The sequence below is a fragment of the Propithecus coquereli genome, unplaced genomic scaffold (genome assembly GCF_000956105.1).
Source record: "Propithecus coquereli isolate 6110/MARCELLA unplaced genomic scaffold, Pcoq_1.0 Scaffold8, whole genome shotgun sequence".
NCBI lineage: Eukaryota > Metazoa > Chordata > Mammalia > Primates > Indriidae > Propithecus > Propithecus coquereli.
This window is the reverse complement of record NW_012154173.1, coordinates 1,828,383-1,844,240: the sequence shown is the minus strand read 5'-3', so window position 1 is coordinate 1,844,240 and position 15,858 is coordinate 1,828,383. Positions and strand designations below refer to the sequence as shown.

General features: G+C 41.7%; 1 protein-coding gene across 1 annotated transcript in view; it reads right to left on the bottom strand.

Annotated features, from left to right (window-relative positions):
- Positions 1 to 15,858, bottom strand: part of ZNF704 (zinc finger protein 704) — a 220,115-nt gene that overhangs the window by 35,864 nt on the left and 168,393 nt on the right. Inside the window, exons 3-4 of the mRNA XM_012663137.1 lie at positions 5,539 to 5,642; positions 815 to 1,047 (exon numbers count right to left, since the gene is read on the bottom strand). Of these exons, the coding sequence (XP_012518591.1) occupies positions 815 to 1,047; positions 5,539 to 5,642 (337 nt within the window). The remainder of the gene's footprint in view (positions 1 to 814; positions 1,048 to 5,538; positions 5,643 to 15,858) is intronic.

Below are 15,858 nucleotides of genomic sequence, written 5' to 3'. Positions count from 1 at the left end.
AAAAAAAAAAAAAAAGTTTTTGAAAAATTGTCAGTGAACATAGTAATTTAAATACACCTGAGGAGAATGAAAAGAATATGAGCTTTAGTTCAGGCAGATCTGGTCTGAATGGTGGCTCTAGCCTTTTTTAACCTGCCTGATAGGGGCCAGTTAAATGTACACTCTCCCTGGTTCTCAATTTGCTCATATCAAGATGGAAATACAATACTTACTGCACAGGACTGCTGGGAGGATTAAATAAAAGTGCAATCAATTAATTTATTAACTCAATTAATTAGCTGTCCTTTTTATTTAGTAAATATGTAATTTTCTTTATGTAAGTATGGACACATATGTCAACTTTCATGTATATTTTACATATGGCTGTATAAAAATGAGATACAAAATATTCTTCCCAATAACCCTTCAGGGCTGCTTAAAGCAGAAAAGAGAAAAAGATATTAATTACATTTCACATATGAAAAAAATAAGTCCCACAAAGAGACTGAGTTAATACCAAACCAAGCCTAAAGTCCAATTTTCTAACTTCCAAACACTGGTTGAGTCTTGGGTTAGCAATATTTAACCAGAGGATGGGGCATGTATGCACTCTGAGGAAACATATCAATACTTTAGCCATGTTTAATTGTCTTTAATCATGACAATTTACTTTGAAATTTCAAAGAGCATTCAGGGGGAGCGTAGGCTGCTTCTCTTGATGGAAAGGGGGCGTGGGTCGCAGGAGCCCTTCCTGAGCTCACACAGGCCCTTCAAAGGGGACAGAAAGCACCTGCACGCAACTCAAAACAGAAAACCGGGCGCCCGACACACCAACCTTTCGTTTCCTGGGAATGGGCTCGTCAAAGAGCAGGTTGCTGGCCTCCGACTCGTCGATGCCGTCGTCCGGCTGCGCGGGGCTGCGGAAGGGCTTGAAGCTGTCGGCCGACAGCGGCGGCGACGGCGTGGACGGGTTGGACTGGTCGCTGGGGGCGCTCCAGCTCCAGTAGCCGCTGCTGCTCGTGCTGGAAGGCACGCAGCTCGCCTCCTTCCAGGATCCGCTGAGGCCCTCTGCGTGCACAGACACAAGGGGAACGGGAACCTTGATTCTATTCCAGTCCAACCACCCGCAGCCCGCTCAATAATTTGCAACAGCTGGGTCTGTAAGTATTTATTCTATTTATACACCCCCCTCCCAAAAGTCACATCACAGTTTATAAACATTTAGTTATTTTAACCACATGATAATAGGTTTTTCTAAGAGTTTTCTCATGTGTGTTATATTGTGCAACACTAGTTCCTTGGAATGAGAGTGGGGATCATACGAAACAAAGGGAAAAAATAGATTTTTCTTGTTCGCTAAGTTTGAGGAGCTCCGGGTTTGGTGACTACAGTATTTCTAAGAGAGGAATACCGTTTGCAGTATTCTCCCAAATTGGTCACGGAGTTTCCTCTCAGCTCCTACTCCTCTAATTTCAAACTTTTTTTTAAAGGCATTTCTTATAGGACTGTAATTCTTAGAATATATTTATAGGAATTTAGTCTAAGCTATAAGAATCTAAGAGAAATAATTTCTGGATAGTTATCTAAAGCCCTTTCCCATTCTGCTTATTATAACAAATAATAGTGCCTTACATTTTGTGAGTGTTTTATATCTTACAAAGCTCATTTGCATGATCTCAAGTATGCTCACAACATCTCTCTCTCAGAGTAAGGAGTATCATGCCCATTTTACAGATGAGGACGCTGAGGCAGCAGGAAGTGACTTGCCAGGTGACTAGTAAGTATACCTGGTGGACCCGAGGCCTGAGCTGGCCCTCTTCCCTCAGTGCATGCAGGCCCTGGGTTGTGAACATCCTCCCTTTTCCCTGGCAAAGCTGGGATAGGATAAGAATTTATTAGCAATAATTACCGACAAGACTGGTGTTAGATTTTACCTTTCCACTTGTGATGAAAAACATTATGAAATGTTTGCTCATGTAGAGAGATTTTTGCCCAGTTAGAATGTCTTCTGGGTATTCTTTTAATCACTGAAGATTTGCTTTACCTTTCAAGATACACAATCTTAATTAGCATTTGTGTAAATTCTCCTTTCTTCTTGGATAATTTCTCCTCCATATTTATGTGCATTTTGAATATATTAAAACTATAGTCTAACTACAAGGAGGGAAAAGAATCCCAAAATACCTCATTAAAAAAATACTGTTAACGTCCGTATAATTAGTAATGAAGACAAACGGTAGACTAGCATTCAGGGAGAAATTTCTTAACTATCTTCACCTAATTATAGATTTCCACCGTATTCCTCAACTATGTCAAGCAAAAAGTTAAGTGAGAGGAGTGAAGTTTTAAGTTGAAATAGAACTAAGCTACCCATCTCATTACAGCAAGGTTCTTTTAGAATCAAATGGCCATTTATGCAGGCTCATGCCTTGCCAGCATCAACAAAACCAAATTACCATCTTGCTCCCTGCAGTCTAGAGAGACTGATGCACTCGCCGGCCAGAGCTGCCTATTACAAACAAGAAAACTCTATCTAATACAACAGGACTTCAAGAGGAGCCTAATGTAAAGGCCTTAGGTGATATTACCTGTGTCAAAAACTCACTTGGCAGGCCCAGGTGATTTATAAACATTCTGCAGCATGCACTTATAAAATAAAATAAAGTTCATGGTGTTAGATATATAATCACGGTAAGTGTGAGAAACTGAATTTATTTTGAAAACCAACTATTATTACATTGTGGTCACATGGCTTCGTGTCAATGCCAAAAGTTAATTTGCTTACTGCCTTGTGAATGACATTTCCTTTAGAAACACTATTTAATCAGAAAGACTAGGTGTTATAGAAATAAATTTTTCAGAAAAAAGTCAAGACCAATTCATAATATTCTTAGGGGATAGAATCTCCTTGTATTAAGTATTTGCCAAGAATGCAGACAGGTACTGCTAGACTCTCACTCTCTTTGCAGATCCACATCCTGACAGAATGATCCTTCTCAGGCACAGAAAAGGATAACAACAGTTCTCCCAAATTCATTGATATACAATAATTCTAAAGAAAATCTTTTATTCCTTAAAAAAAAAATGCCTTCATTATTATAAATTGTTTTCCCTATCTAAGAATTTGCTTCCTGTTACAGACTAAATGAGAGCAGACAATTTAGGGTTATTCAGTAGTTATGTTTTAAACCATAAATGAATACAGAATTGCTTTATTAGCGTGCTAACAAAAGTTTGCACAGAAGAACCAAAATGTTTATTTTAATTCTGACCTTTAAATACAAAGGAGCACTAAAAATGTTCTCAATTTAAAAAAGAATCCAATGCTAAAAACAATGATTAATTTAAAATATACTTTTTTGTTGTTGTTGTTCCTTTAAGGATCCCATGGAATTTCTGCAATTCCTTTTTCCTAGAATATGTTTTGGGGGTGCCCTCAGTTTTGGTTTTACGTAAGCCTACTTTAGCAGCATTGCCAAGCTGAGGAAGGTACTTCAGAACATGTTTGCCAAGAAGCCCTGAGGGTAGGTCATCGAATAGGAGTGGTCAGGCTCACCAAGATCTCCTCGTCTGGCGCTATGTGAAGAGGTGGCGTCACCCCAGTTTCTTGGTGAATCATGTTGCTGAGTACTACTGATTCATGACAACCATTCGAATTCCCAGCATCTTGGTCATTCTTACCACTTATAATGAGGTAGGAGTAAGTTTTGGTGAGGACTCACTGGATATTCAACAAATGTATCTTAACATCTCATGCTTACAACCAAATTGTGTGTGAACTGTGGCTCTATCTCATAATTGACCATGCCGGTTTTTGAGAGAAGGTTTCCATTGCTGGGAAGTCTCATTCAGTGGTCTCAGCGCATTACATTTCAGTGAACTGCAATCTGGCTTCCTTCCATGGGGAGTCCTTTGTGAATGCCCTTGCCAAGGCCACCAGTGACCTTCTTTTCTGATGCAAAATTCAGTCCTTTTCATGCATGACCTTCTGAAGCATCAGATGACTCTCCTTCAAACATGCTTTGCCTTTGGCTTCCATGAAACAACACTCTGTTAGTTTTCTTCTACCTCTCTGGTCACCCCTCAGGATATTCCTGGGGTCTTTTTCCTCTGCCAATCTCTTACGTGATGGTGAGATTCACTGCTTCCTCTTGGCCATCCTGTCTTCACCCTGGGCTTCTACAAACTCTCTCAGGGTGATCTCATTTACTCTCATGGCTTCAAATGTTGCCTTCCCATTCTGTACTGTCAACCCAGATCTCTCTTCCAGGCTGCATTCAAGTCTCCACCAGAGGCTGCCCCTTGAATGATCCTCAGGAACTGCCTATTTAACGTGTTTCCAACTGGTCTGTGTTCTTCAGCAACCCCACATCTTGTCCCAAACATTTGCCCCATGCCTTAGTTTCCTGTCTCAGGAAATGGTGTCCCCTTGCTGAAGCACTGGAAGTCACCCTTGACACACCTTCTCCTTCATCCTCTCTGTCCATCACCAAGTCCTGTTGATTCTACCTTCTTCACATTTCTCAACTATGTCCCATTCACCCCCATTGTGACCATTAATGCTTTGTCTGCTGCTGCTGTTGTTCTTGTTGGTAGACCTAATTGTAACTTTCCAGTGCTGGTGTTACTGTAATAGTTCTCCCACAGCCTCAGAATAAAGTCCAAACTCCTAGCCAGGCAAACATAACCCCTCCTGATCTTCTGCCAGTCTCTCTAACTTAATCTCCTACTGCCCGCCCTCCTGACTTATCATACTGGATTATATGAGGCCATGTTATATCAGCATCAAGAGAACAGATCTGGAATCAGAAAGATGGAGTAGAATTTCAGTTCTGCCATTTATGAGCCAATTAATCTCTATGAGCCTCAGTTTACTCATCTGTAAAACAGGGATAAGAACATCTCACGGAGTTGTGGGAATTACAGGAGATAAAGCATGCATAGTACTTGGCACATAGTAAGGGTTCAATAAATGCTAGCCACTGCCATGGCTAAGACTGATAGTCTTTTTTTCCTAAAGAGATTGTACACTACCTGGGAGTGTGGACACTGTTTTTCAATAATGTATTCAAATCACCTAGCTGGTACCTAGTAAATATATATTGAATGAATAGACTAAATAATTCTATTTGATTAAGGAGTCTAGAATAATGCTTTTAAAAAATATTAAATCTTCTGAGAGTTCTTTGATCCAACTACCTTCCCAAACAGAAATAATGCTAAGGAAAAGAATTTCATTATATCTATCTCCATTTACCTGGGAAAAAGGAATACAGGTATTGCAAATATGTGTTCTAGAAAGGAAGAAAACAAGTAATGGAACTCAAAAAACATGAGCTGAATGGATGGATGTATGAATGAGATGTAGTGGGCTCTCTGGGAAGATGAGGAGGAGGCTGACAGCTCTGGGGTCTCCATTTCTTCCACATTTCCCCTTGCTTCCTGCTAATGGGTGGGGGTTAATTATTCGTTGTGTTTGACAGGAATGCAACTTCTCAAAGAGAGGCCCTGCTCTTGGTATCAAGGAGCCCTTCCCCAAACCCCACATCCCAGGCTTACCATTCGGCCGCACAGGAGGGCTTCGAACCAAAGGGCTGGTTGACAAGCTGGTCAGTACCATTGCTGCTGTCACCTTGTCCATGTCCAGTTCCTCTGAAGATTTCCTGTAAAACAGGGAGAGAAATTGGTGACTGTGTTCAATATGCCCGTGCTGTGGGCCAAGCAAAGTCCCACACGCTACCATACACGTTTGCTCCTTTCATTTATCCCATGAACATCCAATGCTCTGTTAGCTTTATTTTATACATGAGGAAGCTGAAGTCCAAGAGGTTAAGTGATGCAAAGTCATACAGTATTAGGAAGACAAGGATTCCTTCATCCACCATTCATCTAACAAGTACTTATTGAGAGTGTGCTAATAGGCCAGACCCTGTTCCGGGTACAAGTGATACGTGGTGAACAGCAGACAAGATTCCTGCCTTCGTGGGAGCTTAGCGGCTGGTGGGAAGAAACACAATGATCAGTGAACAAATAAGCCAAATGGAACAAAATCATTTTTGATGGTGACAAGTGCTGTGAAGGTCAAACAGGTTGACAGGGCATCAACTGCGGAGGTGCTGCACTTTGGGTGGTCAGGAAGTGTTTCTCCGAGGTAGGATGTGAGAGTCAGTCCTGCGGGGCAGGGAAGTGCACTCCAAGCAGAGGCAGCAGCTTGTGGAAAGGCGAGGGCAGGGGAGCACGTGGGTGTTTGAAGGACGACCCAAGAGTGTAAGAAGGGGAGAGCCGTGTAGGGCTGTTCATATGGGGTCCTGGGCCATAAAACGTATTTTTATTTTATTCTAAGTGCAATGGGAAGTCACTGGACGGCTTTAAGCAGGCCTAGTGAAGTAATATGATTAATATTTGTAATATCATTAACCGAGCTGCTATATGGAGAATGGATTTTAGGGAAGCAGAATAAAAGCTGGGAGGCCAGTTAGGAGATGATTGCTAGGAGTCCAGGAGGGGAATCGGCGGCTTGGGCTGGGGTGGGATCAGTGGCAGGCGATCCAGCAGGACTGGCTAATGCATTGGGTGTGGGAGGAGAGCAAAAAGGAGTGATCCTGGGTGGTTCCAGGTGTTGGCTGGAGCACTAACAGAGCCATTCACTGAGATGGGTGAGACTGGAGGAGACATGCAATTAGGGGCATTTAAACTCTAGTTTTTTTTTTTAACCACACCCCACTACAGGAAGAATAGGTACCATGTTGTTACAGTGAAGAGACATGGGTAATCATTCACTGAGATGAAAAGGTTGTTCTGGTTCATTAATTTTGGCCAGTTGGCCTTGAATAAAATTTCATAAGATAATGATCACGGTGACTGGAGTCAGCTTATTTTCAGCTTATTTCAATACCGTTAAAATTGAGAGGAAAAATTTATGTGGTACATTGACATCAAATAAATTGTACCACCTCCTGAGAGATGAACATTTTCAAATTAGAGAACAGGTGAAGAAGCACAACAGAGGATTAATAAGCCATATCCACAAATGAATTGTCACTTTGACAATGCAGCTTTCATTCACAGGTGTGCAGTATAATTTGTAAAAGCAATGAACTCTTAGAGATGGAAACTTTACAGCGCGGCTTCACAACACAGTGGGAAAAGAAATTCTTAAATTGGAGAAAAATCAAATGGTTCCCAATTTGGGGGGCTGCTCAATTAATTTTATCATGAAGTTACAAAAATTATTACAGTTTGGTCCTCTGATGGCCACCATGATACTAAATTATGAAGCAAAGCTTACTCTTTCAGTCCGGGATACCAAAAGACGGAAATCTATGAAATATTCTTCTGTAATTCTTCTCAAAGCACATTATGCTCTTTCTCAGCAAATTTTTCCATCAAAAGACAAATTACTTGTTTCAGAGGTTGACAATTAAAATACGTCTATAAAGCAAGCTTGAGAGCGTACAACAAAATTCACTCTACAGAAGTTTTCAAGACACTTTCATACACGTAGAGGAAAAAAACCATGCTCATTCATTTGGCAGCTCATTTAAAGATTTTACAATATTCACATTTACAAGAACCCTGCACTTGGGAGTAAAGGTGATGCCAGTTTCTTACAGAAACAAAGCCTCTTGAAACAGCACCAGGGAAAGAGTGTAAAGCACCTTCCGGTAATTTTGAGTGTTTTGCTGGTTCAAACTCCTGATGTGGTGATAGTCACAGGGGAAGGGATAAGATGGGGGCCTTGAAGGAGAAAGGCTTGCTCTGTATCCTGCTAACAGACCCTGGAGCTCTGCCGACTGTCCGCCCTCCCCAGAGCCCAGCTGCCAGGATCACCCAAAGCGGGGCACACCTGAGCAGGCCACTGCCCTCATCTCTTCCAAGACTGAATTATAGGAGCTGCTCACTTCTCTTTCCAACTGTCAGTCTTCTTTTTTTATCTTACTAACCAAGGTTTAAGAACCAGGAAAAGTGGCCCATGCACCTGGTACAGGGAAATGGCATGACTTTGTATCAAGAAGGTCCTCTTGCCCTTCCTCTGATTCCTAAAATGACCGGCTATACAGTTATGCCTTTTTCCTCCACTACATCTTGGCTTCAGGGACCTTTCTGTTCCTCCCTCGATCTGCTCTGCATCTTTTTTGATTTTTCACACCAAAGGTGAACATTTTGTTTTTGAGGTCTAATTGATGATTAACTCAAATACTGGTTTATCTGGCTTTTTCATATGACAATCAATGGAGAATGAATCATTATAAAGTATGCATTTATTTTGCATTGCCAAAATCTACCGCTACATTTCAAAATAATTATTGAGCATCATAAAGAGATTTCCAGTAAAGAATGAAAAGAGGAATAAACATTAGTATAATCAGAATGTTTTTGTACTTGGATTTCCTTTAAGTTTCCCATTGCCATTAAAGTCATTAACAACAACAACAAAGTCAAAGGAATACATGGCTAATGACTCAGTTAACCTATATTTCTCAGGGAGTATTTTAATCATGCTACATGAAATGTTACCAGATGATATGGCCTTGTGCTGAGTTGTGTTTTTGTTTTCATCTTTGTTTAATTTCTTTTGGTACAGTACTATCTAATTACTGATTAACTGGTGCTGCAAATTCAAATCCTTATAATTAAACACGAGATGATATACAAAGTAGAATTTGTTACACTTTGAGAAAACTGCTGCAAAGGGCTTCTGGTAGATTTAGAGTTCCTGAGAAAAACACAAGCCACTAGAGGTGATATTAAATATTCTCTCCTAATTTGAAACTGAATTTGAATCTACTATTGAAAACCTTACCGATCACATGTTTATTAAAGGCTGAGACTTTTTCAATTAATCTTTCTTCCACCTTACTTGAATATTATGGAACTTAACATTTGGAATTATTTTTAAAATACAGTTTGAGTATCCCTAATCCGAAATGCTTGTGACCAGAAGTGTTTTCGATTTAGGATTTTTTTTTTTTTTTTTGGATTTTAGAATATTTGCATATCCATAATGAGATATCTTGGGGATGGGACCCAAGTCTAAACATGAAATTCATTTACGTTTCTTATACACCTTATACATATAGCTTGAAGGTGATTTTATTTTTCCCTTGGGCACACTGAATAAACTGTGTGTTATATGCCTGTGTTTTGACTGTGACTTGTCACATGAGGTCAAGTGTGGAATTGTACACCTGTGATGTCATGTTGGTACTCAAAAAGTTTTGGAGTTGGGGGCATTTTGGATTTCAGATTTTTGGATTAGGGATGCTCCACCTGTAATAGTAATATCTGTTGTCACTCTATACATGATTTGTTCCTTAAGTTGACCTGGCTTCTGTGGATGACGGGGATTTCAAGATGGGAGAATCCAATCAGGGAAGGGAAGCAGACAAGTCCTGGGATTGCAAGAGATCGCTTAGGGGTCCTATGTGAAGGATGTGGTGGAGATTAAGTGGTGACAGAGCCCGGGCTAGACCGTGAGGCTAGGCTGGGTGGTCTGTCATATTCTTGTAAGCAAAGAGAAACCATCTGAACATTCATGAACCTGGGAGACAGAAGATCAATCTGTATTTAAGAAATGTGTCAAAGTGGAAAATATAATGGAAAGGGAAGAAACAAAAGGCAGGCTATTCAGCTATTTTTCGTTGAGTAAAGTCTCAATTCAAACTCAAAGTATTAGATTAAGAGGACGACTGTCTCTCTATGCAGAGATACTGTCCAGTCTGTGAGTGCAGACCCTCCTCGATTTCTGCTAAGGGTGTGGTCTAGACCCCTCCAGGAGAGGCAATAAAGATAATGATTAAGAGTTCAGGCTCTGAAATGAGTTTGATAATGTGGCCTCAGATCGTCTCTCTGTATTACTGCTTGTGTGACCTTGGGTAGATTTCCTCATCTGAAAGGGAGGATAAAAATAGGTTTGTTGAGAGAAAACGTATGTGAGCACCAGTACCAGCCTTGCCTGTAGTGAGAGTTCCATGGATGTCAGCTATTATTTACCTTCCAATTCATGACTACACTCATAGCATGTATCCCTCAAGAAAGAGGAAGGCATTAGACTACTCCACTTGCTGTTCTTGTTCAGCACCAGTACTAGCAGTTGTTGCTTTTCTCTTTTTTAGGGTGTGTGTGTATGTGTTTGTGTGTTATTTTTCATAAAGAACAAAACTGTTAAAACTTCCTAAGAGTTACTCTTTAAGAAGTGGCACCTGAATCCTAGCTCTCTGGGAGGCTGAGGCGGGCGGATTGTTTGAGCTCAGGAGTTCAAGACCAGCCTGAGCAAGAGCGAGACCCCACCTCTACTAAAATTAGAAAGAAATTAATCGGCCAACTAAAAATATATAGAAAAAATTAGCCGGGCATGGTGGCGCATGCCTGTAGTCCCAGCTACTTGGGAGGCTGAGGCAGTAGGATCGCTTGAGCCCAGGAGTTTGAGGTTGCTGTGAGCTAGGCTGATGCCACGGCACTCACTTTAGCCAGGGCAACAGAGTGAGACTCTGTCTCAAAAAAAAAAAAAAAAAAAAAAAAAAAAAAGTGGCACCTGGCACCTGGAGGAGCAACTGCTAGGTTCTCACTAGAGCTTCCAGTTGGTACTTTGCAAAGAGATAGCTGATTACACAATAAGTCTTGGCCAGACTGTCCACACGTGGCCAAAGCCTAGAGAGCCTATCTGGATTTTATGTTGAAGAGTTTATGCTGTCTATACTTACTCTTGGAGCATGATGTGCTAGGGGTGTGCTAGATAAAACAATTACAGTCTCAATAAAAATTAACAGAGTCTGTGCCCTCTTGAGCTGTAGTGGAGAACCAGAGCTTAATCGAACACACACACACATAAATATAAAACTTACAAATGTGTTAAATGCCAGGCAGGACTAGTACAGATTTGATGAGGACCTACCCAGGCACTCCCAGCTAATGGGAAAAGGGGGATGACATTGGAATGAGCATGGGCGTTGCCTAACTGAGGGGATGGAGGAGCTTCTAGGCAAAGGCTCTTTCAAAAGGAATGGGAAGCCCTGGATCCCAAGATGGCGGATGAGAAAAGCCGCCAGCCAGAGTGTCTCTGCAAAAAAGATGGATTTTAGAAGAAAGTGAAAAAAATAAACCAGCAGAAAAACACAGATTGGATGAGGGTCAGAAGGAAGGGTGCCTGAAACTACAGGAGACTCCACGGGAAGACGTTGTGGAGTAGAACTGGAAGGAGAAAGGCGTCGGCAGGGTCTAACCCTGAGAGGCTTGGAGACCAGCGACAAAGGTAGGTGGAGCAGATAACTTTCCCCTCCCTTGCATCTCGGACTGCTGGTGGGATCCTGAGTGGTTGGAGAGACCTGCCAACACCAGCCCAGAGATGGCTGCCACCAGTGAGCAGTGAGCCTCTTAAAGACAGGGCACTAGGCTCCCAGCTTCCTTGGGGAAGGACCGGAGCGCAGACCCGAGCCCATAGGCAAGCACCATATTGTTCCATTCTCGCCTTCCCCTTCCCTACCCGTGGGTGCCCAGAGAGACAATTTAGCCATCACATGGAGGCATCTCCAAGGAATGGGGCCTTTTCTTTTGGGGCCCTACAGCAGACTGAGGGGTACTCAGAATGCGAGCTCCCTACCCACCAGCCCTCCCAGGTGCTGCTTGCCTGGTGACTCCAGGAGAGCGGACAAATCCCGAGATGGAGTGACACAGATCCAGCTTGGGCACCCCGTAGGTGACTGAGACCAGCCCTCCTCCCCCTGGCAGGGTCAGGGATTGATCTCCAGGGCCCAGGGGACAGGCCTGCAGACCAGACCCCGTATACTCAGGTCACGATCGCACTGCCCACAGAAGGGATATTTGTGAACGAGCCTACTGAGGAGTGTATTCCTTCAGGGGCAGATCAGAGTGCTTGAGGGGCAACCTTCCTCCCAAAAGAGGGCCATGCACCCAGCTCAGGCTGCTGTCCTGGGCAGGGAACCTCCCAGCCCACATCACAGCCAGGGGAGATCCATTGGCCTGAGGTCCTGCCTGCTGACAGACGCCTAGGAGAAATCACGGAATAGGGGAGGGTGGAAAGGAGTTAGGTCTGCTCCAGAGTGCCAGTCTCAGACAGCCCCACCCGCCACACACAGACTTTTCAGCTGAGGGGGACCATTTCAGCCCCTCCCTGGCAGCTTTGCACGCAAGCAGAGAACAGACCTTTGACTACTGCTAACAGCATTTGTGGAGCTTGAGGGCAGGTTTACCCAATCCAGCTCCGCCCAGACTCACTCCTGGACCTGCCCCCACCGAGGTGGAGAATAAGGACACACCTGGAAGTCCCAGGGCCCCACCCACCGCCCGAGGCACAAGAAGGCCTTGCCAGAGGGACAAGAGCTGATTACAGGACCCAAAAACAGCACTGCAGATCGCTCCTCCCAGCAAGTGCCACCTACTGACAGGGAGGTCAGTCTGCACACCCTTTTACTGCATCTACTGACTCATCTTAAAGGGTGTGGTCAAATCTCACCCACGAACACCACCTACTGGCTCACCCACAAACACTGTCTACTAAATAGGGCGTATCATTATCCAAACGAAAATCTAAAGGCAAGAAGGAACAACTGATCCAGATGAGAAGGAACCAGGGAAAGAACTCTGGAAGTATGAAGAATCAAACAGAAAGCACACCCCCAAAGAGGAATACCAGTTCTCTAGCAATGGACATTAACCAAATTCAGAACACTAAAATGACAGAAGAAGAATTTCGAACATGATTGTAAGAAAACTCAATAATATGCAAGAAAAAATGGATAACCAACACAAAGAAACCACAAAAAAAAATCTAGAACTTGGAAGAAAAATTCACTAAAGAAATTGAAATATTAAAGAAAATTCAAACTGAACTCCTGGAAATGAAGAATTTATTCAAGGAACTACAAAACACAGTGGAAAGCCTCAAGAACAGGGTAGATGAAACAGAAGAAACAATCTCAGAGATTGAAGATAACCGCTTCCAATTAAAAAAGTCAGTCACAGAGATAGAGCAGAGAAATAAGAGAAAAGAGCAAAGCCTACAAAAAATGTGGGATTATGTGAAGAAGCCTAACATGAGAGTTACGGGCATCCCTGAAGGTGAAGAAGAAAACACGCAACGGTTAGATAAGCTATTTGAAGATATAACAGAGGAAAGTTTCCCAGGCCTTGCTAAAAATCTAGATATCCAGGTATAAGAAGCTCAAAGGACCCTTGGGGGATTCAATGCAAACAGGAAGATACCACGACATGCAGTCATCAGACTGACCAAAATATCCACTAAAGAGGCCCTTCTATGAGCTGTAAGGCAAAAGAAACAAGTAACATACAAAGGAAAGCCCATCTGAATAACGCCAGACTTCTCAACCAAAACCTTACAAGCAAGAAGAGACTGGGGCCCGATTCTCACTCTTCTGAAACAGAATAATGCCCAGCCTAGAATCTTGTACCCTGCAAAACTAAGTTTTGTATATGAAGGAGAAATGAAGACATTCTCAGATAAGCAAAGACTGGGGGAATTCACCAAGACAAGACTAGCCCTCCAAGAAGTACTTAAAACAGAGTTACACATGGATCAGCACAAGAAACACTCACGAATGTAAAACCACTCAAAAGCTAAAGATCAAAGGCCAGATACCACAATGGCTCAAGAGATAAAACAAAACAACAAATTTCAACCCAATATGATGAACAGAGATTTGCCCCACCTATCAGTTCTCTCAATAAATGTGAATGGCTTGAACTGCCCACTCAAGAGACATAGTCTGGCCAAATGGATAAATAAATACTAGCCAACTATCTGCTGTCTTCAGGAAACACATCTAACCAGCAAGGATGCATTTAGACTCAAGGTAAAGGGGTGGAAATCAATATTTCAAGCACATGGAAGCCAAAAGAAGGCTGGTGTGGCAGTTTTGATTTCAGATAACTTAGTTTTTAAATCCACAAAAGTAATGAAAGACAAACAGGGTCACTATATAATGGTGAAGGGTACAGTTCAACAAGACGACATAACAATTCTAAATATGTATGCACCCAACTTGGGTGCACCCAGATTCATAAATCAAACTCTACTTGATCTAAACAAATTGATAGACAGCAACACCATAATAGTCAGAGACTTCAACACCCCAATGACAGCACAGGACAGATCCTCCAAAGAGAAAATTAACAAAGAAATAATGGACTTAAACAGAACTCTAGAACAAATGGGCTTGACTGACATTTACAGGACATTCTACCCAAAAACCACTGAATATACATTCTTCTCATCAGCTCATGGGACATTCTCTAAGATTGACCATATCTTAGGACATAAAGCAGGTCACAAAAAATTAAAAAAAAACAGAAATCATACCATGTATCTTCTCAGACCACAGTAGAATAAAAGTAGAAATCAACCCTAACAGAAACTCTCATTTCTACACAAAGTTGTGGAAGCTAAACAACCTTCTGCTGAACGATTACTTCATCAGTGAGGAAATCAAGACGGAAATCAAAAGATTCTTTGAACTAAATGACAAAGGAGACACAAGTTACCAAAATCTGTGGGACACAGCTAAAGCAGTCCTGAGAGGAAAGTTTATTTCCATAAATGCCTATATCCAAAAGACAGAAAGATCACAAATAGATAACCTAATGAATCGACTCAAGGGGCTGGAAAAAGAACAGATGGACCCCAAATCCAGAAGAAGAAGAAGGGAAATTAGTAAGATCAAATCAGAACTAAATGAAATCGACAACAGGGAAACTATAAAGAAGATTAATAAAACAAAAAGTTGGTTCTTTGAAAAAATAAAATTGACACGCCTTTGGCTAGACTAACAAAAAGCAGAAAAGAAAAATCTCTAATAACCTCCATCAGGAACAAAAAAGGAGAAATTATAACTGATGCCACGGAGATACAAGATATAATCTATGAATACTACAAAAACCTTTATGCACACAAACTGGAAAATGTGGAGGAAATGGACAAATTTTTAGAAACTCACAGCCTCCCTAGGCTCAATCAGGAAGAAACAGAATTCCTGAACAGACCAATATCAAGTACTGGAATTGAAACAGCAATAAAAAACCTTCTCAAAAAGAAAAGTGCAGGACCAGATGGTTTCACACCTGAATTTTACCACACCTACAAAGAAGAACTGGTGCCTATCCTGCAGAAATTATTCCACAACATTGAGAAGGATGGAATCCTCCCCAACACATTTTATAAAGCCAACATAACCCTAGTACCAAAACCAAGAAAGGATGTAACAACAACGACAACTATAGACCAATATCCCTTATGAATATAGATGCAAAAATTCTCAACAAAATCCTAGCAAACCAAATCCAGGTGCTTATCAAGAAAATAATCCATCACGACCAAGTGGGCTTCATCCCAGAGATGTAGGGATGGTTCAACATACGCAAATCTATAAATGTAATTCACCATAAAAATAGAAGCAAAAACAAAGACCATATGATCCTCTCAATAGATGCAGGAAAAGCATTTGACAAAATTCAACACTCTTTTATGATAAGAACGCTTAACAAAATAGGCATAGACGGGGCTTACTTAAAAATGATACAAGCCATATATGACAAACCCACAGCCAACATCATACTGAATGGGGAAAAACTGAAAGCATTCCCACTCAGAACTGGAACCAGGCAAGGTTGCCCACTATCTCCACTTCTATTCAACACAGTGCTGGAAGTTCTTGCTACAGCAATTAGACAAGAGAGCAGAATTAAGGGCATCCAAATGGGAGCAAAAGAGATCAAACTCTCACTCTCTGCTGATGATATGATATTATATCTAGAAAACCCCAAGGATTCAACCAAGAGACTCCTGGAATTGATAAATGAATTCAGTAAAGTCTCAAGATACAAAATCAATACACACAAATCAGAGGA